The sequence below is a fragment of the Pantherophis guttatus genome, chromosome 17 (genome assembly GCF_059756535.1).
Source record: "Pantherophis guttatus breed Tessera chromosome 17, ASM5975653v1, whole genome shotgun sequence".
NCBI lineage: Eukaryota > Metazoa > Chordata > Lepidosauria > Squamata > Colubridae > Pantherophis > Pantherophis guttatus.
Genome location: NC_142079.1, coordinates 10908495 through 10935529, shown reverse-complemented (window position 1 = coordinate 10935529; position 27035 = coordinate 10908495). Strand labels below are relative to the sequence as shown.

Genomic DNA, 27035 nt, shown 5'->3' with positions numbered 1-27035 from the left:
CCCCAAGACCATCGTAAATATGAGTCAGTGGCCAAGCGTCTGAATTTTGATCTCGTGACCACGGGGACGCTGCAATGCTCGTGAGAATAATGGCCGTAAATCACTTTTTTTCAGTGCCGTTGTCACTAAATGAACTGTTTGTTAAGTCGAGGACTCCCTGCACTTAAATGTTGAGTAGCCCTACCAGAAAAAGCAAATGCTGCTAGGACGGAAATCAATACGGTGAATTAAAATTTAATGCCAGATGAATGAAATGCAGCCGATGGGATGAATCCCCCAGGGCATTGAATAATGCCCCTTATTCCAACCCATTTGGGGGGGGAAAATTACAATTTGACAGAAATGTTTGGAAAGTCCCTAAGAAGTGGCCCCTTTAAACCTGGGGTTGCAGGTAACCGTTTGAACATCGCAGGTGTGATAGACCCCTCCACCCCACCCCACCCCAATCAAAGCACCTCTCGCCTCCCAGCATCCCTTCTGCAGGTTGATGTGACGGTAGGGCCGAAACACACAACATCCATCTTCCCATTCCAAGAAATTGCGACGCTCTTGTGATCAGCCGGCGTCCAAGTCAATTTGCTGGAAACAGAACGTGTATTTTGTGGGGTGGGGTGTGGGGGAAGGGCAGTGTAATTTATTTACAGGGTATTCGCTGTTGCCTTTTGGGGTGCTTTTGAAAGAGTTTCATCAGACATGCTGAAGTTGTGTGTGACTTCCCAGTTCCCCAGGATAGGAAGCACAAGTAGACAAGGCACATGGGTCTGTTCACCACAAAAGGGTTGTGTGCAGCCAGCCAGCAATTTAAAGCTACAAAATCCGCCTGGAACAGGAGCGTCTTCAGCGAGGCACGAGATCCATCCATCCTACCAAATCCATCCCCAGTATGGCTACCCTCCCTGTTCTCTCTCCCACCCGCAATTCCATGAGACCCAAAGCAAAGTTTGATTCTATTGTCTGTTCTCTCTCTCTCTCTTATCCATCAGAAAGAAACACGAGAAAACTTTCTTGGTCGCCCAACGACACAAGGAACGGTTGAGGGGGGCGGTCACTTCTGATTGACATGAGGCAGGTGAGAAGGTCCACTAGATGGAACCTCCTTTAGAGTCAACCCAACTAAGTCTATAAAAGGAACGAGTCCTACATTAGTCTTTTCCTTGACATGTCAGCTTTTTCGACATCGACAAGGCCACATTGTTCCTTAAAAAAAAAAAAAGTAAGAATAACACCCCCAAAATTGTACTCTGGCCTCCTTCTTAGAGCCATCATGGTTTCTTCATCGGAATCCTACTTAATCTACGACCATCGGAGAGATTAAGCACATGGGATTTGGAGAAGAGAAGTCCTTGTCCTTTGAAGCTTTGGAAATCAATGCCTTCCATGTTTTATCCAGTTTCTGATCATCCATTTTTGCCCCGAGCATCTCTGTACTACCAATCTAAGTCCAAAGTTGGCATCTTTTGACATTTCTACTTCTAGACACCGTCCAGTATCTCGGTTGATGATGGGTCCATTCTGTAAAGGGAGGAAGATGAAGGATTGTAAGCTCTCATCCTTTTTTCAAAGACAGGCAAAGAAAAGCAAAATAATACAAATCACCCCAAACCTATTGCAGGATTAAGGCTCTTTTGTAAACCCTACCATCGATTTGGCAAAGTAGAATTCCAAAATGATATTCATAAAAAATGCAGAGAAGATGATCTTCATTAAGGAGGTCAAATCCCAGCATTGTTAAGCAGCTGATGATATATCTGTCAACTCGCAAAGCATCCCTGGCCTGTTCTCGAGTTGCCATAGGCCAGGGGGATGGGAAACTGGCGAAACTGCACAGCAGCCAAAAACAGATGCACATTCCACGCTTATCTCTGTCAAGGCTGTATCCCAGGGATACCTACAGTAGCCGGAGGGGAGTGACCTCTACAACCCGAGAAATTGCTTTGTTGGCGAATGTAATTGATGACACACCCTGGGGGGAGGGGGGAAACAGGGTCATAATTGGAGCGTAAATTACGTAGGGTCAGAGCTGGCTTCACTTGGGAACTTGCCGACATGAAGCTCCTAATAAATGACTGGATTTCTTTTGAAGCTTGGCTCGAGGTTTATGATTGGAACCTTGGAACCTTGACAATATCTATCTTAGATCTTTTCCTGGCCTCGATTCTTTGACCCTCACAGTTTTATTATTGGCCTTCGACTGAGATCAAACTGAGGGAAGGATTGTGCAAAATTTTAAAAAGAGGATACACCTAACAAGTTAGCACTGGTCCCAAAATTTTCTGTAAAGTGAGCTCAAGAATTAGAGGAGCTTTAACCTTTTTATAAGTCCACCATACATGAAAATAAGTAGCGTCATCACAATCACATCTCCAACATTTAGATTGTAAATTCGGGTACATACAAGCTAACTTTTTGGGATCTAAATGCCATCTATAAAACATTTTGTAAAAGTTTTCTCTCAAGTTTTGCGCTTGTGTAAATTTTACATTTCTAACCCATATCTTTTCCCATGTTTCCATCATTATCGGTTGTTCAAAGTTTTGTGCCCGTTTTATCATACAATCCTTAACTAACTCTGTTTCCGAGTCTGTTTCTAGCAATATATTATGCAACCTTTTTATATGCATTTGACTCTGGTCTCTAATTTGTTTTACCAAATTTTCTTCACTTTGTATGATACCAATGTTCTGATCTTTTCTCCATCTAGTTTGTAATTGTGCATACTGAAACCAAGTTTGGATTACCCTTTCTTCCTTTAATACCCTCAAAGGCTTTAACTTTAATATACCTCTCTCTGTGTTAAGAATTTCTTTATATGTAATTGCATCCTGTCTTTGTTTTATACTTATATTCTCTATCACGTGTCTGGGTACTGTCCATATAGGTATCTTGTCATTTAATTCATATTTATATGTCTTCCAGACACGCAATAAAGCATTCCTTAATATATGACTTTTAAAAGTCCTATCAACCTTCTTATCATACACTAAGTAAGCATGCCAGCCGTAAACCAAATCATATCCTTCTATATTCAATATTCTTTCATTTGTTAAATTAATCCAATCACTAATTGCTGATAAAACAGCTGCTTCATAGTATAATTTTAAATTGGGCATTTTCAAACCTCCTCTTTCACGTATGTCTTGCATTATTTTTAATTTAACCCTTGGTTTCTTCCCTGCCCAAACAAAATTATTAATGCCCTTCTGCCATTCTTCCAAGTTCGCATCCTTTTTAAGTATTGGTATCATTTGAAAAAGGAATAAAAACTTAGGCAAAACATTCATTTTTACTACTGCTATTCTACCCAACAAAGACAGTTGTAATTTTTTCTAATTATCCATCTCTGTCTGTATTTTATGCCATAACAATTCATAATTATACTTATAAAATTTCCCACTTGAAGTTGTAATATAAACTCATAAATATTTAACCTTTTTAACTATCTCACATCCTGTTACTCTTTCTAATTCTTCTTTTTGATTTATTGTCATATTTTTAGTTATCATCTTTGTTTTCCCAATGTTTATTTTAAACCCAGATACTTGACCATAGTGATTAATTATCTCCATTAAACCTGTAGCTGATTTCACTGGATGAGTTAAGGTTACAACCAAGTCATCTGCAAATGCTTGTAATCTATAGGCATGATGCCTAATCTTAATTCCCCGTATCTTATCAGAGTCACGTATTTTGTTCAACAATAATTCCAACATTAAAATAAACAGTAATGGGGACAGGGGACAACCCTGTCTTGTTCCTTTTTCTATTTTAAAAGTTTCTGTTAAACTACCATTGATTACTATTTGCGCTGTCTGTTCTTGATATATTGCCTTAATAGATTTTGTAAAACATTCTCCAAACTGCAACTTCTGCACCATTTTCAATAAAAATTGCCAGTTCAATCGATCAAACGCTTTTTCTGCATCCAAAAATATAAGCACCACAGGGACTTGGTTGTTCCTTTCCAAATACTCCAATATATTAACAATTTGCCTTACATTATTTTTCACTTGTCTCCCATGTATAAAACCAGATTGATCATTATGGATCATTTGTTGCATAACTGATATTAACCTACTTGCTAATATTTTAGCAAAAATCTTATAGTCTGTATTAAGTAATGATATAGGCCTATAATTTTTTGGCTGGGTATGGTCTTGATCTTCCTTCGGAATCAGAAATAAAGGCTGTTCTCCAAGATGGTGGTACCCCTCCTCCCAATTGTATTCTAGTGAATAATTCCCTAAGGGGTTCTACCATTTCCAATTGTAAATTTTTGTAATAAGCCGCTGTCAATCCGTCTGTACCAGGGGTCTTACCAACTTTTAACTGCTTAATTGCCAGTAAAATTTCCTCTCGGATATCAGTTGATTCAATCTTTCCCTTTGCTCATCTGTAACTGTAAGAATATTCTCCTTCTCTGGATAAAAATTTGGTGGATTATTCAAAATATTCTTAAAAAGAGGATAAAGTTTACTCCACAGTTATTTTTGTTGGGTATAATCACGGATTGTATGGTTATAGAGACTAATTTGATCCTGAATTTAATAACTGCAGCAAGATTGTTGGTGGTGCAGTATTGGAAGCAGGAAGATTTGCCTACTATTCAAGATAGTATATTGGATATTAAAAGTAGCAAACTTAGCAGAGATGGCGAAGATCTCAGCGTATTTGAAGGACTATTCAAATGAGAAATATATGATAGAATGGGGAAGATGAATAGATTATATTCAAAGTAAATATCGGACTAAAAAATTTCAAATAGCTTATGAATAGATAGAGAGATGTTATTATGTATTCAAATTTAGTTTGGTAAATGGGGAGTTAAAGTATTACAGGGATGTAAGAGGTTATAATTAATTAGACTATGTTAGATTATGATTGTTGAATGTTATACCCTGTATTTTGCTCTGGGAAGTAGGGAGGGGGGTGGGTGGGAGGGGGAGGGTTGGGGAAGGGGGGGATATATATGTAAACTTTTTAAAATTTTTCAATTAAAAAGAATAAATAAAAAGAATTAGAGGAGCCATCACAGTAGAACAAGATAGGGACTTCCGGTTGGCTTTAGCAGGGAAGTGATCCGTGTGACCATTGAATGTCTTATAACATGATCAAGTCAGAACCTTAAATAATAGACTAGTACTAACTAGATTCAAAGGGACGCGGTGGCTCAGTGGCTAAGACGCTGAGCTTGTCAGTCAGAAGATCGGCAGTTCCCTCCCCACTCCAGGGGAAGGATGCTGCAAAATCCCCATTCCCACCCCACTCTGGGGCCAGCCAGAGGTAGTATTTGCTGGTTCTCCGAACTGCTCCAAATTTCCGCTACCGGTTCTCCAGAACCTGCTGGATTTCAGCCCTGTTCTAAATATATTTAGAGATACATTTAACTACGTCATTCTTAGCAAGGATCACGATCAGAACATATTAGGTCCCAGGCCTCTGAACTCTCAAATTCGCAGGCAGACCTGAATAGGACTTCAGTTACTACTAGATGGAGCGAGGAAGGGAACACCCTCCTATCTCTGATGAAAATGGGAAAGAAAGAAAGAAAAAAAAAAGCAAAATATGGAAATTAGACGCTGTAGGATTTAGAAGGGAAAGAAAAATTGGTGCACTGGGATGACTCTGCTGACTGTTACAATGGAGAAGGAGATAGCTAGAATATTGGATTTTCCCAAAAAAGGAGAATGTGGAGACCTGACTTACGATGTTACTTGCTGGTGTGGAGAAGAATTTAAATGCCTGGCTTTGTGTGTTTCAAAATGTGAACAAGAGGAAAAGGCTGCCTCAAAGAGGTGAGTGAAAAAAAGACAAGTGAGGGAAGAGTTAAATATGCAGCTTTCTCCTTCAAAACACAGAATCTTCTGTTAGGGACTGGCATTGCTTGGAGGCACCAAGAGAAGAGTCAAAAAAAAAATGTAATCAAAATGACTGATTGCTTTATTTCCTTTAAATGGAAAATCAAATTGTTTGAGATTCTTCATAATAATAGGAACCAGCTGGGGAATATTTCTACATGTGAGTGCGTGTGTCCCTTTTCATGTATGTTTCCCTTTCCTGACGTGGTACCCTCCATGCTGGTTAGAGATGTAAGTCCAATTTCATTTCAGCCTCCATTTCAGCTCCTAGAATTCATCAAACACCTATAATCCTCACCTCCCAGAATTCGAGAACTCCCAGAATCCTCAGCTCCCAGAATTCAAAAACTCCCAGAATCCTCACTCCCAGAATTTGAGAACTCCCAGAATCCTCAGCTCCCAGAATTCCAGTGAACTCCCAGAATCCTCAGCTCCCAGAATTTGAGAACTCCCAGAATCTTCAGCTCCCAGAATTTGAGAACTCCCAGAATCCTCAGCTCCCAAAATTCCAGTGAACTTCCAGAATCCTCAGCTCCCAGAATTTCCGAGAACTCCCAGAATCCTCAGCATTCACACAGCTCCCAGAATCCCATGGAATTTCCAGGCTTCTCAACTCCCATGGTGGTTGAGAGTTGTAGGAACAGGAATCTCAATACATTTGGAAGGCAATAAATTGGCAATGACTTAGGAAGTGTTAATACTTGAACAGAATAAAAATTCTCGTTCAGTTCCTCACATAGTTGTGGGGCCCTTGGTGCTCTCTGAGCTTGGTGGTTTTCTTGCAGATGTTTCATGACCCAATTAGGTAACATCATCAGTGCTAGAAGAGAGTGAGGACAAACTGATAGCACTGAAGACATTACCTAGTTGGGTCATGAAACTTCTTCAAAAAAACAGCTGATAGAGCACCAAGGAGCCTACAGTTCATCTCCTCCTACTACATTCTTCTCCTCCTCCCTACCCCCACTCCTCCTCCATTTTGCAAACTTCACTCTCTTCTAGCACTGATAATGTTGCCTAGTTGGGTCATGAAACGTCTGCAAGAAAGCAACCAAGCTCAGAGAGCACCAAGAACCCCACAGTTCATCCCTCAGCTACAAATATCCTCTTCTATCAGTATCTCTCGTATCTGTATATTCCGACCTGCCTGTCATACCTGTGTGAAGTCCCAGAGTCGCTGGGTTGGTCTCAGCGTATCTTCGCATTTCTTCAGTGCTGGGGTCCTTCCTTTCCCATCATCTATGAGACATTTTGAGTCGGGTAGGAACGCTGTGGATCCCAACGGGCCCAGTTGCAACAATCCTTCGGTGCTGTAACGGACAAGCTGAGACCGAAACCAAATCAAAGGTAATAAGACCGCAGTTAAGTCCAGCATAACCACAAATGCAACAAGAGAGCTGCTAAAAATTGAGCTCTCATTTCAAATCCCCTCCTCTTTAAAATTGTTCCTCCTCACCCAAACCCATGAAGTCTTGACTTTGTGGCTAAGGGGTGGGATTCTACCAGTTCGGGCGAACTGGTAGCTACAACAATCAGCCCAACTTTCAGATGGGCCCATCCGCCTGCCCGTGCTGTTTTCCGACCTTTATCTTCTCAGCTGATTTGCACGGTAGAGCAGATTGCTGCGCAAATCAGCTGAGTTACTCCTCCAAAGAAACCAGGAAGTGAAGATTTCTTGAAAGTGCATGTCAGACATGGGCACGCGCAAATTGCGCGATCACCGAACTGGTTGTTAAACCTGGAGGATCCCACCACTGGACGCAGGCCTGTTTTTCATCAAATGTGCCTCTAGTTTGGTTAGACGTTCCCCAAGACTTCGTGCTGCCTTGCTAAACCTCCAGCCCCAAACCTAGCTTGAGAATCAGTTCTCCTCCTCCAAGGTGAAGGTCTCACTTAACCTCAAAAGAACATCCAAAGGTGTGTTTTTTACCTGGGAAGACATTCCGTGGCATGGATAGAGGATTGCTTTATTGTCATCTTCTGCACCCTGGTCCAAGCAGTAGCCACTAGCTTTGCTGTTGCGTACCTGAAATCAAACCCAGGGTAGATAGGTGAAAGTGAAAGAAGACAGACAGACAGACAAAGAAAGAAAGGAGAAGAAGAAGAAAAGAAGAAGAAAGAAAGAGAAAAAATGGAAGGAAAGAAGGAAGAAAGAAGGAGAGGAAGAAAGGAAGGAAGAGCGAGAAAGTGAAAAGAGAGAGAAGAGAAACGGCGTTAAGGGAAATGATCCAACTCATCTATATATGCAAGACAAATATTATTTATTCAAGCTACATTTTCTCAATGCCAAAATCTCCCTTAAGTTTCTCAAGTTTTCTTCCCTTGCAAAGAAAGGAAGGAAGAAAGGAAGAGAGAGAGAGAGAGAGAGAAAAGAAAGAAAGAAAAAGGGAGGAAGGAAGGAAGGAAGGAAGAAAAAGAGGAAGGAAGAGGGGAGGGAGAGAGAGAGTGTAAGTCTATGAAGATTTTCAGTCATCCAAGTTATGGTTGTCCCAAAAGTGCTTTTTCAAGAGACAACTGGACAAGAAAGAAAAAGAGAGGGAGTGGGAGAGAGAGGGAGGGAAGGAAGAAGGAAGGAAGAAAAGGAAAGAAAGAAAGAGGTGCATCTAAAACATTTTTTCCACTTTGGTAATTGATGAATTCTTTGAAGTTGGTCTGACCTTTTTGGTCATGGATGGAGACTCAACCCATCTCCCAACTCCCAAAACCATGACATCACACTGTCTCCTCTCTAACTAGTGCCTGGCTTCCTTCCACTGTGATAAACCAGAAATCAAAACCCAAACGGTTGCAGATGGATGCGTTCTTATCCCATTTCCCAGCCGAGAGTCCTTTAAAATCGGCATCTTCACCGAGAGTCATAAAACCGAAGATAAATAAGGTAAAACTCTCCAGAATCAAACTCGAGGCTCGATGAGATGAGCATCTCAGGAGTTATGTGAATCTTCTCCTCTGAAAGACTGAGATAAAATACCGTTTCATTGCCCATCACAAATTCCCGAGGTCAGGAAGCACGGAGTCCTTCGCGTTCCCCGAAATGCGCTGCCAGCATTTAAAATGGGAACCAGTGTCTTTTTTACGACACCGAGTGTGATTCAGCAGTGAAGCTGTCCTGGTTATTTTTTACGACCCAGGCTTTCAAAAATAAATAAATAAATAAATAGAGTGTTTGGATGGATGGGAAATATATTTTTACAACCTCTCGGTATGTTTTATATCCTTCCTCGTATATTTAGTTCCTCCGTTGACAAGAGGCCAAAGACAACAAGGCTTAATGGGGGGGGGGAAATAAAAATAATAACGGGGAAGCTATCTTCGAAATCGGCAATTCTGGGAGACAAGCAGGGAGAAGGTGCCTGGTTATACATCACACTCCTAACCTGATTAGCAATTACAGCTGGGCAGCATAAATATTCGCCGCCAAGCCAAAAATTGTCTTGGCAATTTCTCAAAAACTGCCTTTCCCCCGTTGAAAGGAGCTTCCTTCTCTTTGTGCCTACCTGATTCTTAAGGTAGATTCTTGCACTTGAGGATGATTTCTGAATTTATGGGGGGTGTTTTTCAGCTGGAGTGGGGGGGGGGACACACTTCCTTCGATGTGACTCTACATCGCTCTGCAGCCTCACTTATATAGAGAACCAGTTTTGGTCTAATGGTTAAGGCACCCGGCTAGAAACCAGGAGACGGGGAGTTCTAGTCCTCCCTTAGGCATGAAAGCCAATTGGGTGACTTTGGGCCAATCACCAGGAGACAGGGGGAGTTCTAGTGCCACCTTAGACATGAAAGCCAGTTGGGTAACTTTGGACCAATCACAAGGAGACAGTGAGTTCTAGTTCTGTCTTAGTCATGATAACCAGTTGGGTGACTTTGGGCCAATCACCAGGAGATGGGGAATTCTAGTCCTGCCTTAGGTCTGAAAGCTGGCTTGGTGACTTTGGGCCAATCACCTGAGACTCTGAGTTCCAGTCCTGCCTTAGACATGAAAGCCAGTTGGGTAACTTTGGACCAATCACGAGGAGACAGTGGGTTCTAGTTTTGTCTTAGTCATGATAACCAGTTGGGTGACTTTGGGCCGATCACCTGGAGATGGTGAGTTCCAGTTCCCACTTTAGACAAGAAAGCCAGCTGGGCAATGGTGGGTTGTAACCAGTGTTACTACCGGTTCGCTTCTCTCACGCGCTTTGCGCCCCCTCTGATGCTTTGGAGAAGAAGTTGACCCTCCTCTTCTTTGGGGCAGCCCCTCAAATACTGGAATACTGTTATCACGTCACCCCTAATTCTTCTTTTCTTTAGTCGAGCCAAACCAGTCCAGACTAACACAAAAAAGAACGATAGATTGGGGAGATGGGAATTCACATGTTACCTCTCCGTAGGTGATGGTGTTGTTGTAAACCCTCATTTCAGGATAGACGTTCTCCAAGTACCACTTAAAACTCCGGCACTGCAGACGTTGCCGTAAAGCAACCCTTTCTGACACATCTCCAAAGTCAACGCCAGGGTTCTGTGAAACAGAATCAAACCACAAAACCAGATTCTACCAGCTTGTTCTCCAGTTCACACAATCGTTGACTTGGTCTACAGCCCCATTCTTCTACCAACCTACCCAATCCCCCTTCCTTCCTCCCTCCCCCTCCCTTTCCTTCCTTTCCACCCTCCCTTTCCTTTCCTTCCTTCCCTTCCCTCCCTCCCTCTCTTTCCTTCCTTTCCTCCCTTCCTCCGTCCCTCCCTTCCTTCCCTCTCCTCCCTCCCTTCCTTTCCTCCCTCCCTCCCTCTTCCTCCTTTCCTCCCTCCCTCCCCTCCCCTCTCCTTCCTCCCTCCCTCCTTTCCTCCCTTCCCTTCCCTCCTTCCTTCCTAAGCCGTGTAAGCAGCTTCTGAATCTACAGATGCTGTTTAAAAACCAGAAATAAATATTAATTAAATCTCAGCAGAATCGGGAAGGGAGGCTAGAGCGGTATCATAAAAGGCAGAGGTACTTCAGGAGAGGTTTCGCCAAGTTGGTGACCTGTCTACTATCTTGGCTGATAAGCAGAATTCAGGAATGTTCCACTTGTGGGAAAGAGGCCTTGTCCTCCCCTTACCGTCATTGGTATGTTCCATGCCATGTACACGTGGGATTTGAAGTCGTCCATCCACACTTCAGCAGCACGTAGGGCATTGCGCTTTGCGTAATAGTCAATGTCGTTGTTGTAAGGTTTCTTGGTGCGTTCAATATGAGCCACCCGGGAACAAGGCAGGACTTCCATGCTCCCGCCACACTGCCAGACCTGTGGGAAAAGTTAAGCCTGTTATATGACGGATAAAATTGGTCATTGAGAAGGACTGTAGCCAGTTGGAAATGCCACCAGTTACCAGGTACATATTATCATATGTGGTGGACACGCCCTGAAGCAAAGAACTATTGGAATAAAATTAAATTACGGTCGGAGGAAATGATACAACAACATATAGACTTAAAATCAGAGCTGTTCCTATTGGGTATCTTACCAGAGAAAATTAGTAAAGACAATATATATTTGATTATACATGTAATAATAGCTGCAAGGATTGTTTATGCACAAAATTGGAAAGCAGAGAATATACCTTCAGAGGGAGAAGTAATTAAGAAAATTTTTAGTTTGTGCAGAAATGAACAGATTAACTATGATGATAAAAGAAAGAGAAGACTCAGAATATTTTAAGATATGGAATCAATTTTACTATTGGTTAGAAAAAAATATACAAATAAGCTTTAATAGAGATAGATAAAAAATGTTACAACTAGAACATTACATTAGTGGGAAATTTTTGTAATGGACTTGGCGAGAACGAAGATAGAAGAGATAAGAGAAAAGAAGAAGTTTTTGGAGATAACACCGAGATGGCACATGGAAGAAATGAATGATGTACTAAATGTTTGTCTTAAAAAAAAATTAAAAAACTTTTTTACACACACACACACAAAGAATGACTGTAGCCAGAGCAAAGGGCCACTCCGGTTTTGAATATGAGAATGGGCTGTGTAAATGTCCTAGAACACAGAATCACAGAGGTGGAAGGGGCCCCAGAGGTGTTTAATTTTGAATGCAGAAGAGCAGGTTGGAAGGGACCTTGGAGGTCTTCTAGTCCACCCCGCTGCCCAAGCAAGAGACTCTATGCCATTCAGGACTAATGCCCATCCAATCTCTTCTTGAAAACCTCCAGTTATTTCTTGCTTGCTGCCTACTAGGGTTTTCACCATACATCACCAGCCCCTGGTGATTTGCATATGAGTAATGGGAGATAATGTGGGAAAATAGAGTCCATTAATCCACATGCAAAGGGATCAATTTTTAGAGGGAGGGAGGGAGGGACAGAGGGAGGAGGAAGGAAGAAAGGAAGGGGGAAGAGAGAGTGGGAGGGATGGTGGGAAGAGGAAGAAAAAGAAAGGAAGAGAGCAAGGGAGGGAGGAGAAAGAGAAAGGAAGGAGGAAGAGAGCAAGCAAGGGAGAAGAAGAGAAAGGAAGGAGGAAGAAAGGGAGGGAGGGAGGAAGCAAGGAAGGAAAGGAAAATAGGGAGTGGGAAGAAGAGAAAGGAAGGAGGAAGAAATGGAGGGAGGGAGGGAGGAAGCAAGGAAGGAAAAGGAAAGTAGGGAGGGAGGAGGAAGAGGAAGGAGGAAGAAATGGAGGGAGGAAGGAAGGAAAAAGGGAGGGAGAAGGAAGAGGAAAAAGGGAGGAAGCAAGGAAGGAAAAAGGGAGGGAGGAGGAAGGGGAAAAAAGGGTGAGAGGGAGGAAGCAAGGAAGGAAAAGGAAAGTAGGGAGGGAGGAGAAAGGGAGAAAAAGGAAGGAGGATGGGAGGGAAGGAAGGAGGAAGGAGCTACTTTTATTAGATGCAAAAACATCTGGACTTTTTCTAAATAGAAATCCTTCTCAAACCTCATAGGGCCTAATTCAGGTTTTGCAAGTGCAACAATTTCCACCCTCGACCTTAGCCAAAGACACACAGCCCTCAAAGACTGGATTCAATCCATGAGTGTCCCATGATCCGTCTGCCTCCCTAGTGCCCTCAGCTCCGAAATCAAATCAAATCAAACACTCATGCCACGGGCACCGCCACCCTTCACCCCCTCCTCCAAGATGAAGTGGACAAAAGGTGAGCCTTTCCCAAGAGCCACGCTCTCCAATTGCTAAGAACGCTGAAAACGATCGATGTTAGAGAGGCCTGATGAGGTTGTTCCTTCATTAAAAAGATAAACTTGTTTCCTTTTGTTTGCAGATTAAGGCTTCACATAAATATCCGCAGGGTTTTTGTATTTTATTTTATTTTTTTAGTTCTGGTTCCTACAGTCCAGGGGCTTCCTACATTTTTTTTAAAAAAAAGATTACATAAGAGGTATTTATAACCCTCTCAAGATAGATGGTAATGCAATATGTTGAGCCTAAAAAAAGCATTAAACCACAGGCGTTAAGGGAAACGGTCCAACTCATCTATATATGCAAGACAAATATTTATTCAAGCTACATTTTCTCAATGCTAAAATCTCCCTTAAGTTTCTTAAGTTTTCTTCCCTTGCAAAGAAAGGGAGGGAGGGAGAGAGGGAGGGAGGAAGGGTAGCGAGAGAAAGAAAAGGAAGGGAGAGAGAGAGAGAGAAAGGAAGGAAGGAAGGAAGAGAGAAAAAGAAAGGAAGAGAAAGAAAGAAGGAAGGGAGAGAGAGAGAAAGGAAGGAAGGAAGGAAGAAAAAGAAAAAAAGATTTGGTTTGTCTACTTCATTCTCAGAATGCATGAAAAAATAGCCCCTGTGAGATTGGCGAGGATGTATGCAAAACTTAACCCAATGTGTTGGAAATGTAAGCAAGCACAGGGAACCTTCTTTCATGTCTGATGGCTTTGCCCAAAAATTAAGAAATATTGGATAAAAATAAAAATTTGGATATCAGAAATAATTGAGGAAGATATTGAGCTAAAACCAGAAAACTTTTTGTTAGGAATGCTTAAACAAAACATTAGAAAAGAAAAAAGTACCTAACATTACATATAATCACGGCGGCTAGGTTAGCCCTAGCACAAGTCTGGAAAACAGATCAATTGCCAACGGAGCAGCAAATAATTCAAAAAATTTATACGTGTGCAGAAATGGATAGACTAATGTTGAAATTGAAAGACAAGGAAGACTCACAGTATTTTAAGGTATGGGATAGTTGGTATGAGTGGATAAAGCAATTGGTATGAAAAGAAGGTAAAGTTAAAATCTAGTAAGAAATTAAAAGTAATAATTATACACCGTCATTAAGATAAAAAAGGAAATAAGTCACTGTGTATGTTTGTATTTATATATATTACATATATGTAATTCGTTTGTTGTGATTAGTATTGTTGATTGTATTTTAAGGTTGGGAATGTTTTATATAATTTTATCTTTTTAAATTTAATAAAGTTTGTTTTTTAAAACAAAAAAAGTTCTTTTAGATTTCTCTTTGCAGGTTTGCTTGTTTTTTAACTTCCCTCTAGTGTTGGTGGTGGAAAAAGTCATATTTGGGCATTATATCTCTCAGTGCTCAATTTTTCTCTATTTCTGATATTTTACAGAGCTTCTCGTGCTTTCTGACCTGAAAAAGCCTTGTGAGATGATTTCCTTCCTTCCTGACCCGTTTCTTTGAGAGTTAAATGGACTGTCAGAAAATTACGGAAGGAAGATCAATCTAGTATGAAAAAATAAGCCAGTTATGTACGGGTAGTCCTTGACGTATGACTTCCGTTGAGCTCAGAATTTCTGTTGTTAAGTGAGTTTTGCCCCATCTTATAGCAATAGCACTTAGATTTAGATATCGCTTCATAGTGCTTTTACAGCCCTCTCTAAGCAGTTTACAGAGTCAGCTTCTTGCCCGCAACAATCCTCATTTTACCCACTTGGGAAGGATAGGAGCCTGGTTTAGCTCAACAGACAGAAGCACTGTAATTTAACACCAGCTGTCTGCAATTAAAGTAAAATCGAATCCCACCAGGCTCAAGGTTGACTCAGCCTTCCATCCTTTCTAAGGTAGGTAAATTGAGGACCCAGATTGTGGGGGCAATAAACTGACTTTGTATAAATATACAAAAGTATGAAGGCTATTGCTTAACACATTGTAAGCCGCCCTGAGTCTCCGGAGAAGGGCGGCACATAAATAAATAAAAAAAAAATAGAAGGCTGAGTCAACCTGAAGGGAGGGAGGGAGGGAGGGAGGAAGGAAGGAAGGAAGGAAGGAAGGAAGGAAGGAAGGAAGGAAGGAAGGAAGGAAGGAAGGAAGGAAGGACAATAGCAATAATACTTATATATCGCTTCAAAGTGCTTTTACAGCCCTCTCTAAGCAGTTTACAGAGTCAGCCTCTTGCCCCCAACAATCTGGGTCCTCATTTTACCCATCTCGGAAGGACGGAAGGCTGAGTCAGCCTTGAGCCGGTCAGTTGGCACAATTAGCCTGCAATAGCGCATTCTAACCACTGCGCGCTATGGAAGGAAGGAAGTGGGGAGAGGAGGAGGAGGAGGAGGAGAATTATGGAGACTTCGGTGCTCTCTGAGCTTAGTTGTTTTCTTTCAGATGTTTTATTACCCAACTAGGCAACATCATCTATGCTAGAAGGGAGTGAAGTTTGCAAAGGGGAGGAGGAGGAGGTCTGTTGGGGTCCTTGGTGCTCTCTGACTTGGTTGTTTTCTTGCAGATGTTTTATTACCCAACTAGGCAACGCTATCAGTGCTGCTGTGATCTAGTTTGTGTAACGAGACAGCTGCAAGAAAACCACCCAACTCAGAGAGCACCAAAGACCCCTCATTTTAATCCTGGAGCCACAAAGATTCTCCTTTATCAGAATTCAAACTTGGAGGTGGTGGGGGGGAGGCAAAAATATAAGAATTTAAAAGTTCTCCAGAAATGCCTCCATGTGTTTGTTTTCAAGTTCTGGTTAGTTTCTTGCTAACTAGAGAAAGGGGGGGAAAAATCACTTTGCCATTTCTGTTTTTCAGATGAGCTTTTATATCCTTTAAAAGCATTCACTATTTGATCTGGCTATTAGCAAGAGTGATGGAGAAACTACGAAGATTTCAAAATAAGTACACTAAGACATTCATAAAGGTTCTGAAATGGGGAAAAAATTATGGCTGGGATCCATCAAGAACACTCCATCTTGAAATGTTTCGTTGCTGATCCTATTTGTACCGGGATTCTGTCTTTTTTTCCAAAGATATATGATTCTAGAGCTGACACTAATGGATGCCGCATTTAGTGTTTCTGCTGAATCTTTGTAAACTTTCTGGCTTTTTCTGAAGGAAGTTTACAGAGAGAGAAAAGCTGCAGTTAAGGAGGAGGGGAGGAAAGGAGGAGGAGGAGGCAAAAAAATCAAACTTCGGCCAGACTGTTTTCAGATAATCCTATATCCTTGTCTGACAGCTTTATTAAGAGGAGGAGAAGGAGAAGGAGAAGGATAGCAGAATAGGAGGAGGAGGAAGAGGAGAAAAATAGCAGAATAACAGGAGGAGGAGGAGAAGAAGAAGATAAGAAGAAACAGGAGGAGGAGAAAAGAAGAAGAAACAGGAGGAGGAGAAGGAGAAGAAGAAAAGAAGAGGAAGAAGAAGAAAGGAGGAGGAGAGGGAGGAGGAGGAGAAGGAGAAGAAAAGAGGAAGAAGAGGAGAAGGAGAAGGATAGCAGAATAGGAGGAGGAGGAAGAGGAGAAAAATAGCAGAATAACAGGAAGAGGAGGAGGAGAAGAAGAAGATAAGAAGAAGAAACGAGGAGGAGGAGGAGAAGAGAAGAAGAAGAAACAGGAGGAGGAGAAGGAGGAGAAGAAAAGAAGAGGAAGAAGAAAGGAGGAGAGGGAGGAGGAGAAGGAGAAGAAAAGAAGAGGAAGAAGAGGAGGAGAAGGAGAAGGAGAAGGATAGCAGAATAGGAGGAGGAGGAAGAGGAGAAAAATAGAATAACGAGGAGGAGGAGAAGAAGAAGATAAGAAACAGGAGGAGGAGGAGAAGAGAAGAAGAAATGGGGAGGAGGAGAAGGAGAAGAAAAGAGGAAGAAGAAGAAAGGAGGAGAAGGAGAAGAAAAGAAGAGGAAGAAGAAGAGGAGGAGAAGGATAGCAGAATAGGAGGAGGAAGAGGAGAAAAATAGCAGAATAACGAGGAGGAGGAGGAGAAGAAGATAAGAAGAAAGAGGAGGAGGAGGAGAAGAGAAGAAGAAGAAACGGGGAGGAGGAGAAGGAGAAGAAGAAAAGAAGAGGAAGAAGAAGAAAGGAGGAGAGGGAGGAGGAGAAGGAGAAGAAAAGAAGAGGAAGAAGAAGAGGAGAAGGAGAAGGATAGCAGAATAGGAGGAGGAGGAAGAGGAGAAAAATAGCAGAATAACAGGAGGAGGAGGAGGAGAAGATAAGAAGAAACAGGAGGAGGAGGAGGAGAAGAGAAGAAGAAGAAACAGGAGGAGGAGGAGGAGGAGAAGAAGAAAAGAGGAAGAAGAAGAGAGGAGGAGGAGGAGAATGAGGAGAAGGAGAAGAAGAAGAGGAGGAGGAGCAGAAGAGCAGAGAGGAGCAGTCATGACTTTGAGAGAAGACAGTCTCTGGTTAACCTTATAGGAGAAAATCTCTTAATCATGGTCAACACTGAAATATTTCCTGAAGAATTTTTACACTCAGCGTTCTTTATCTCTTTGAGGGTTTTATGAGCAGAGAGATAAATCAGGCAAATTAATAGTCTGGCACAATGGGAGGGAGAAGAAGATAAGATTACAGGAAAAAATAAAATAGGATTTTAAAAATGACCCACATATTTTAAATGCTAATCCAACCCTAAAAAAAAACAAAAAAAACCCCAGTAAATCCATTTTGTGCTACTCTGACAAAGAACATCATTCCTGTGACCGGATGTGTTTAGACATTGACCTGAAAAGGATTTTTTAAAAAAAAAAAAAAATGAGATAAGGTTCTTTTCTGTAAAGACAACTAAATCTCCTGTCTTTCTGAAACAATCAATTACATTTGAAGGAGGAAAGGAAGACAGGCGTGTTATTTAAAAGCGTCCCCAAAGTACAGAAAATAGCCAGGAACAAGCATTTTTCTCTTTATACCGCTGAGCAATAGAATTGAAAATAGAATTGAGGTGGCTCCCTAGGTGGCTCAGTGGCTAAGACGCTGAGCTTGTCAATCAGAAAGATCAGCGGTTTGAATCCCTTGTATAGGTCTCCTGCGAGAGCAGTGGGGTTGGACTAAATGACCTCCAAGGTCCCTTCCAACTCTGTTACTGAGGAAGGAGCTCATAGAACATGGCAGGCATCTACCTCCACCAAGATTAGCAAAAATGTTCCCAAACAGATCACCGGAATGTTGGAAATGTAAACAGGCGCTGGGAACATACTAGCACATGTGGTGGACTTGCCCAGTAGCAAAAAAATATTGGACAAGGATAAGAAAGTGGCTAGAGGAAATAGTAAAACAACAATTAGAGCTAAAACCGGAGATATTCTTACTAGGCATATTAACAGGGAACTATAATTTAAAAAAACCCCAATATTTAATATTACGTGTAATAACAGCGGCTAGAATTGTTTATGCGCAAAATTGGAAAAATGGAAATATGCCATCTGAAGAAATGGTGATAAAGAAAATATTAGATTGCGCAGAGATGGATAGGCTGACAATGGAAATAAAAGATAAAGGAGAAAAAACAGAATATTATTTGATTTGGAATGTATGGTACAACTGGTTAGAGAGTAGATGCAAAGATTAGGAAATTAACAAGAAAAGATAATTAGCTAACTAGAAAATAGTAATAAGGATAAGGATAGATGAAGAATATACAGTATTATAGTATGATGTTATAAAACGTAAAATGTAAAAAAAATATTTAGAACAACAACTATATATTGTATACATAATAGCATAAACGGTGAATTTATACCCGTTCAGGAGTGTAAAGATGGAAATTGTGAGGTAAAGTGAAGAAAATAAATGTTAAAAAAAGATGGTAGGCAGAGCAATTGCTCGACTTTTTCTCCTTCAGCAAAACAATGTATTTAATATTGAAGCTAGAGGAGATAAGCTCGTTTATTTTAATTATCTTCTAATAAGCTACTTCTAATAGAGCGGTTTCTTATGTTCCTTTATACCTATCTAGGGAGCTTCCAAAATAAAGCTAACTCGGCTTCCTACTTCTTAGATACTCATAATTCTCTTCCATACTGATCGGCATCCATTCAATTCCTGGTGTTGATGAGGAGAAAGGGATTTTGTATAAAGTGGGCATTTTCAGCGGCGATTTTACTCATCTCCACTTCCTACTCTAGCTGAGGTGGATTTTGGTGCCCCCAAAATCAACCATTCTGGGACTAAGGACTTATTTTGGTTTTTTCTTTTTTTTACATGAAATAGCAAACATCATGGATTCCTGCTGCTTTAGTTTTATTTTTCCTTCCTATTTCAGGAAAGGGGTGGGGGAAAGAGCTGGAGGAGGAGAAGGGGGAAGGAGGAGAAAAATCAAACTTTGGCAGACTGCTTTTAGATAATCCAATATCCTTGTCTGGCAGCTTTATTAAGAACAGCAGGGGCAGGTAGGAAGAGGAGGAGGACAAAGAAGAAGGAGGAGGAAGAGGAGGAGAAGAAGAAGAAGAAAAGAGGAGGAGGAGGAGAGGGAGAAGGAGAAGAAGAAGAAGAAAAGAGGAGGAGGAAGAAGAAGGAAAGAGGAGAAAGAGGAGGAGGGAGAAGGAGAAGAAGAAAAGAGGAAGAAGAAAGGAGGAGGAAGAAGAAGAAAAGAGGAGAAAGAAGAGGAGAAAGAAAAGAGAAAGAGGAGGAGGGAGAAGGAGAAGAAGAAAAGAGGAAGAAGAAGAAAGGAGGAGAAAGAAGAGAAGGAGGGAGAAGGAGAAGAAGAAAAGAGGAAGAAGAAAGGAGGAGGAGGAGAGGGAGAAGAAGGAGGAGGAGGAAGGAGGAGGAGAAGAAAAGAAGAGGAGGAAGAAGAAAGGAGGAGGAGGAGAGGGAGAAGAAGGAGGAGGAAGGAAGGAAGAGGAGGAGAAGGAGGAGGAAGAGGAAAAAAAATATCTTTATCAAAGCCCATTTCTAACTCAAAATTAGAACATCTACTTTCTTGACGTTTCAATACTCAGCAAACATTCTTTTAACCTCATATTTCACCCCCCACCCCAAAGTACAGTACAGCAGAATCAACAAATAAAAATCAACGGCCTTTTAGATAGAGACCACTTTCTGCTCTCAAAAGGAATGAATATCATGAGGCTTTTAAGAAAACTGTATTTCTCTGCGAAGACCATAATTTTCTCTCCCTGTTGCAAGTACGGTTTTGCTCATGCGAACTGCACAGACTGAATGAGAATATCTAGGACGGAGCCATTTAGAGAAAGCCGAGATAGAAGTCAGGTTCGCACCGTATCATCAGAAGAAAATTTTAAAGGTTCCAATTTCAGGCTCGACAGGATTACAGAAATTTTATGGAACACCGGACGAGGTTTCAATATTGATTTGCGATTACTTTATTTGTGCTTACAACGCTCCTGTCCTGCTGTTTTAATCAAAGTCCTCGAAATACCTAAACCATACGGTAAAACGTATCAATAAATAAAGTCTGTGTGGATGCCAAGAACTTCAGGTAGTCCTTGACTTACAACCTTTTTTCCCAGAGCCATCGTAACTTCGAATGGTCACTAAATGAACTATTGTAAATCGAGGACTGTCTGCAGAGAGGAGGGTTGGAGACCTAGTGTCAAGCATGGGAAAATCCAGAAATCCAGGCAGTTCAAATGAATATAAAGGTTTGTTTCAAACTTAAGCTCTCTACAAGAATCTGATCAAGGCAAATTGGGTCAAGGACTACCTGTAATGGATAAATAAAGGTGTGAGGAATTTACACCAAAATGTATCAGACTTGGAAATGTTGTTTGGCTGGCTGGGGAATTCTGGGAGTTGAAGTCCAGAAGTCTTAAAGTTGCCATGTTTGGAGACTCCTGACCTAATCCATTAAAATACATCTGCCTTGATTCAAAGGTTCTATTCAATTGGGAGATTTGACCGGATCATGTTTGATCTCTAGATTTAATCTTGGTGCAATGCTAGTCACGTTCTCCAGAATGGCCCATTGTGCTTGAGACCCTGAGGTGCCCCTAAATCTGGATTAAAATGATCATCCCCTAATTGCCAAGAATGTGCCTGCCGCAAGGATAAAGAAAGGGCAAAAAGAACCCACATTAATTCAGGTTTGTATGTAAAGAGGGAGGCGGTGACTCAGTGGCTAAAGACGCCGAGCTTGTCAATCGATAGGTTGGCAGTTCAGCAGTTCGAATCCCTAGTGCTGCGTAACGGGGGGAGCTCCCGTGACTTGTCCCAGCTTCTGCCAACATAGCAGTTCGAAAGCAGGTAAAAAATGTAAGTAGAAAAATAGGGACCACCTTTGGTGGGAAGGGAACAGTGTTCCATGCGCCTTTGACATTTAGTCATGCTGGCCACATGACCACGGAGACGTCTTCAGACAGCTCTGGCTCTTTGGCTTTGAAACAGAAATGAGCACTGCCCCCTAGAGTCGGGAACAACTAGCACATATGCGCAAGGGGAACCTTTATCTTTACCTATGTAAAGAAATCTGCATTCCATCCTTTATGAGGGATGAGGGAATAGAAGGGGAACTTATCAAATTTGCAGATGATACTAAGCTGGCAGGGATAGCCAACACCCAAGATGATAGGCTCAAGATCCAGATGGATCTTGACAGACTTGAATTCTGGGCCCTAAGTAACAAACTGAAATTCAATGTAGAGAAAAGTCTTACACTTAGGCAAGAAAAACCAAAAGTACACATATAGACTGGGTGAAACCACATTTAATAGCAGTGACTGTGAAGAGGGATCTTGGAGTCTTAGCAGACAACCAATTAAATATGAGCCAACAGTCTGCAGCGACAGCCAAAGAAGCCGATGCAATCCTAAATTTCATTAACAGAGGGATACAATCAAAATCAAGGGAGGCACTAATACCATCTATAAAGCCTTAGTAAGACCACACCTAGAATCCTGCATCCAGTTTTGGTCACCACACTATAAAAGGGATGTTGAGACTCTGGAAAGAGTTCAGAGAAGAGCAACCAGGATGATGAGGGGACTGGAGACTAAAACATACAATGAACAGTTGCAGGAACTGGGCATGGCTGGTCTAGTGAAGAGAAGGACCAGGGGAGACAGGATAGAAGTGCCCCAATACTTGAGGGGCTGCCACAGAGAGGAGGGGGTCAAGCTATTTCCAAAGCACCCGAAGGCCAGACAAGGAATAACGGATGGAAATTGAACAAGGAGAGATTCAACCTGGAAATAAGGAGGAATTTTCTGACAGTGAGAACAATCAACCGATGGAACAGAAGTTGCCTTTGGAAGTTGTGGGAGCTTCATCACTGGAGGCCTTCAAGAAGAGATTGGAGTGCCACCTGTCAGAAATGGTGTAGGGTCTCCTGCTTGGGTGGAGGGTTGGACTAGATGACCTACAAGGTCCCTTCCAACTCTGTTAATCTGTAACCAAGATGCTTAGGGGACTGGAAGCTGAAACATATGATGAACGGTTGCAGGAACTGGGCCTGGCTAGTCTAGTGAAGAGAAGGACCAGGGGAGACAGGATAGCATCTTCCAATATTTGAGGGGCTGACACAGACAGGAGGGGGTCAAGCTATTTTCCAAAGCACCTGAAGACCAGACAAGGAATAACGGATGGATGGATGGAAACTTTAACGCAAGACAGATGTGCCGTCTTTAAAAAAAACCAACGAAAAATGCAATGGCAACTTTGAAAGCACTCACAAGCATCTTTGCTTAATAATCTTTCCACAGAGCTTCATTGCAGGTCCTTCGGGACTCGTGGAAGAAAGGCTACCATATGGATTAGCATCGAGCAAACATCTGATATTTATGATGGAATAATGCAAAGTGTTTTCTTTTTCTTTTTAAAAAAAACCCTGCTTAGCGAGCTAACTTGAAAAAGTTATATCGGGGTGAAATCCAAAACTTTTCCCTACCGGTTCTGTGGGTGTGGCTTGGTGGGCGTGGCAGGGGAAGGATATTGCAAAATCTGCATTCCCACCCCACTCCAGGGGACGGATACTGCAAAATCTCCAATCCCTCCCTTCCTGGGGGAAGGAGGATATTGCAAAATCCCCATTCCCTCCCCACTCTGGGGCCAGCCAGAGGTGGTATTTGCCGGTTCTCTGAACTGCTCAAAATTTCCGCTACCGGTTCTCCAGAACCTGTTAGAACTTGCTGGATTTCACCCCTGATATATATATATCTATCTTTATCTATCTTTATATATATCTTTATTATTTATTTATTTATTTATTATATCTTTAGATATATATATATCTAAAGTGTTTTTCTGTCGAAACACCTGGTCTACCCCAATATGGGAGGGAGCATCCTGCTTCCCTTTCGCCTTTAAGCTCCAATCCAGGAGCCCTCAAGCAGTCGCATTGACGACAAACCATTTTATACCAAATTTATATTTCGTTGATAAAGAAATAAAGGGAGACTAGTATAGATCTATTTCAAGCTATTTAGCTCTCATCAGCTAGCCATACTCTTACTTGGATTCGAACTTGGGCTGCCTGCATGTTAGGCAGTTGTATTAACCTCTGAGCCACAAGTTCTCCTCCCTTCATCAGCTTGAGCCAGGAGAGAGAGTGTTTTTCTATTGAGGCACCTGGTCTACTCCAACATGTGGGAGGGAGCGTACTGCATCCCTTTTGCCCCAGGGATATGCATACCCAGAGGTAGCTGTGTAAGCAAGCAGTTCGCTCGAACCGGTAGCGGAAATTGCAGGTGGCCACGCCCACCCGCCCCGGCTCTATGCCATCCTATTTAGGCACATTTTTGAGGCCGGGTGCATGCGCGGAAGGCAAGCTCACGCATGAATCGAGCATGTGCGTGCATGAAGTGTGCATGCAAAACAGTAGTAACATAATGTGAAACCCACCACTGAAGACATCCCTTGTTGATAGGTTATTTCTAAAAAAAAAGAGGAGTTTTTGCAGAGCCAATGCCTTCGGAGAACGTTTCCGTTTAAGATTATTTGACCTTTTAGCATATCCAGTTCATTAGCACCGCATCCACCAAGTTCTATTTCCTAAGGTCTGAAGTGCAGAAGGGCAGATTTTTTTTTTTTTTTACTCCTGAAATATGTTTGCCGAAGCAAAATTCCATAGAATTGTTAAGACCCTCAGGAGAAACTCCAGGAGTTTTATTTCAGTCCAGCGATGTCAGCGTATATCCATAATTGCATCTATCTTCTGGGTCTTGTAAAGTCATGCAAACTTGCAAAGGTACACCATTTCCCTGCAAGGGGTCGGTTTTTTCCAGCTACACCCAAGCACACACCCTCATGGGATGAGTCTGGAGTATCTTCACATTCATGAATCTTCACCTGGAGTCTTCTAACTCCATGAGGATGAAATAGAGCCTTGGTAGTACAGTGGTCTAAGGCACCCTGTTATTAAGCTGGTTATTAAGACCAGCTGCCTGCAATTACTGCAGGGTTCGAATCTCGCCAAGGCTCAAGGTTGACTCAGCCTTCCATCCTTTCTAAGGTAGGTGAAATGAGGACCCAGTTTGTGGGGGCAATAAGCTGACTTTGTATAAATATACAAAAGGATGAAGGCTATTGCTGAGCACATTGTAAGCCGCCCTGAGTCTCCGGAGAAGGGCGGCATATAAATCAAATTAAAAAAAAAATGGGGGGCGGGTGGGTATTTACATTTGGGCACTCCTGCATTTCTGTTGGGGTCCCCCAAAGATGCTAGAGTAGGGAGGGTCTTCAAAATGAGTTGAAGGTGGGTATTAACAAATTAACAGTTGAAAGGGATCTTGTAGGTCATCTAGTCCAACCCCCCGCTCAAGCAGGAGACCCTACACCATTTCTGACAAATGGCAGTCCAGTCTTTTCTTGAAAGTCTCAAGTGATGAAGCTCCCACAACTTCTAAAGGCAACTTCTGTTCCATGGGTCGATTGTTCTCATTGTCAGAAAATTCCTCCTTATTTCCAGGTTGAATCTCTCCTTGGTCAGTTTCCATCCATTATTCCTTGTCTGGCCTTCAGGTGCCTTGGGAAATAGCTTGACCCCCTTCCTCCTCTCTGTGGTAGCCCCTCCAATATTGGAAGACTCCTCTCCTGTCTCCCCTGGTCCTTCTCTTCACTAAACTAGGCATGTCCAGTTCCTGCAACCGTTCATGTATGTTTTAGTCTACAGTACCCTAAGCATCTTGGTTACAGATTAACAGAATTGTAGGTCATCTAGTCCAACCCCCACGCAAGGAGAAAATCTACACTAGACTAGCCACGCCCAGTTCCTGTAACCGTTCATTGTATGTTTTAGCCTCCAGTCCCCTCATCATCCTGGTTGCTCTTCTCTGCACTCTTTCTAGAGTCTCAACCTCTTTTTTATAGTGTGGTGACCAAAACTGGATGCAGTACTCTAGGTGTGGTCTTACTAGGGCTTTATAGAGTGGTATTAGGGGAGGAGAGTCCAAGTCTCAAGAAACAAAATGGGGCGTTTGAAAATCTAAAGATGGTTGTGGAATCCTTCAGTCAGCCTCTTAAAATTGAACCCCTTTCTCAAAATATTTGGAATGTCACTCTTCAGCCAAAATAAGCCACGTGATGCAAAGACCCATATATATATATATGACCAGTTCTGGAGAACCTGTAGCGGAAATTTTGAGTAGTTCCAAGAACCGGTAAATACCATCTCTGACTGGCCCCGCCCCCATCTATTTTCTGCCTCCTGAGTCCCAGCTGATCGGGAGGAAATGGGGATTTTAAAGTATCCTTCCCCTGGAGTGGGGCGGGAATGGAGATTTTGCAGTATATTTCCCCTGGAGTGAGGTGGGAATGGGGATTTTGCAATATCCTTCTCCTGGAGTGAGGTGGGAATGGAGATTTTGCAGTATCCTTCCCCTGGAGTGGGGTGGGAATGGGGATTTTGCAATATCCTTCCCCCAGGAGTGGGGAGGGAATGGAGATTTTGCAGCGTCCTTCCCCTGCCACGCCCACCAAGCCAGAACTACAGAACCGGTAGTAAAAAATTTTGAAACCCACCACTGCCCCGAGCTTGAGTTTGACACCTCTGCTATAAAGGCACGTGGGTTTTCCTCCACCTAGTACATTCTGAGAGTTGAATCTTAGAGCTTCTACTCAATCACGGAATCATTGCCAGCTTTTCCACAAATGTATATGAGGGCTATGTCCCAGCTTCCTTCAAAAGCAAGGCCATTTTAATGCTTACAAACCATGCACGCACGCACGTACACCCTCAAAAAAAAAAAATCACTCTGCCAACAATGCAGAATCTAAAATTACATTTTAATGGTAATGTGAGCAAATCATCCTTTCTGGGTATTCTAGCAACTTCCATTCATTTTTTCCTCCCCTCCTACCTACCTTATTCAAAGCAGCAGGGTGATATTCTAAAGACTAACGTATAATTTACATCGGAGGTAGGGGGAACAAAATCCGGGCTAGAATTGTACAATAATAACACAGGAGAAGGTGTGTGCATGTAGGAGGCAGAATAAAGGGGAACCTGAAATCTTTGTATAGAATTTGTATAGAATTGCACAACTTGATGCCAACACTAATCTCGTGGGAAGGATATTTAGCTAGAATTCAAAAGATTCAAAAGCAGTCCAGAAAATCAAAAGGGAACTCATAAAACCCGGTTGCAATCTATTCTGGAGCATCAACTCAACTCAAGACTGGGTTATATTGAGTTATATATTCAGGTGAAGTGTTAATACCACTTTATAAGGCCTTGGTAAGGCCGCACGTGGAATCCTGCATCCAGTTTTGGTCGCCATGATGTCAAAAAGATGTGGAGACTCTAGAAAGAGTGCAGAGAAGAGCAACAAAGATGATGAGGGGATTGGAGGCTTCCATCCTTCCGAGGTGGGTAAAATGAGGACCCAGATTGTTGGGGCAATATGCTATTTAGTATACTGTCGATTATTGTAAGCTGCCCAGAGTCCTCGGAGAATGGGCAGCATAGAAATATGATTAATAAAAAAAATAAAAAATAAAACATACAATGAACGGTTGCAGGAACTGGGTCTGTCTAGTTTAATGAAAAGAAGGACCAGGGGAGACATGATAGCAGTGTTCCAATATCTCAGGGGCTGCCCCAAAGAAGAGGGAGTCAAGCTATTCTCCAAAGCACCTGAGGGCAGGACAAGAAGCAATGGGTGGAAAC

The 27035-nt window shown here is 42.1% G+C and overlaps 2 protein-coding genes across 5 annotated transcripts in view; one reads left to right on the top strand and one right to left on the bottom strand.

Moving 5' to 3' along the window:
- NOC4L (nucleolar complex associated 4 homolog) overlaps positions 1-1213 on the top strand; it is a 73852-nt gene extending 72639 nt beyond the window's left edge. The window contains exon 18 of the transcript XR_015730272.1: positions 984-1213. The gene's annotated coding sequence lies outside the window, so the exon portion shown is untranslated. The remainder of the gene's footprint in view (positions 1-983) is intronic.
- The window catches only part of GALNT9 (polypeptide N-acetylgalactosaminyltransferase 9), a 351950-nt gene continuing 325133 nt past the window's right edge, over positions 219-27035 (bottom strand). For all 4 annotated transcript variants that reach the window (XM_087880276.1, XM_060683834.2, XM_087880275.1 and 1 more), the window contains 5 exons: positions 10931-11116; positions 10216-10353; positions 7786-7881; positions 7012-7179; positions 219-1512 (listed from right to left, as the gene is read on the bottom strand). In XM_087880276.1, the coding sequence (XP_087736402.1) occupies positions 1366-1512; positions 7012-7179; positions 7786-7881; positions 10216-10353; positions 10931-11116 (735 nt within the window). In that variant the 3' untranslated portion in view covers positions 219-1365. The remainder of the gene's footprint in view (positions 1513-7011; positions 7180-7785; positions 7882-10215; positions 10354-10930; positions 11117-27035) is intronic.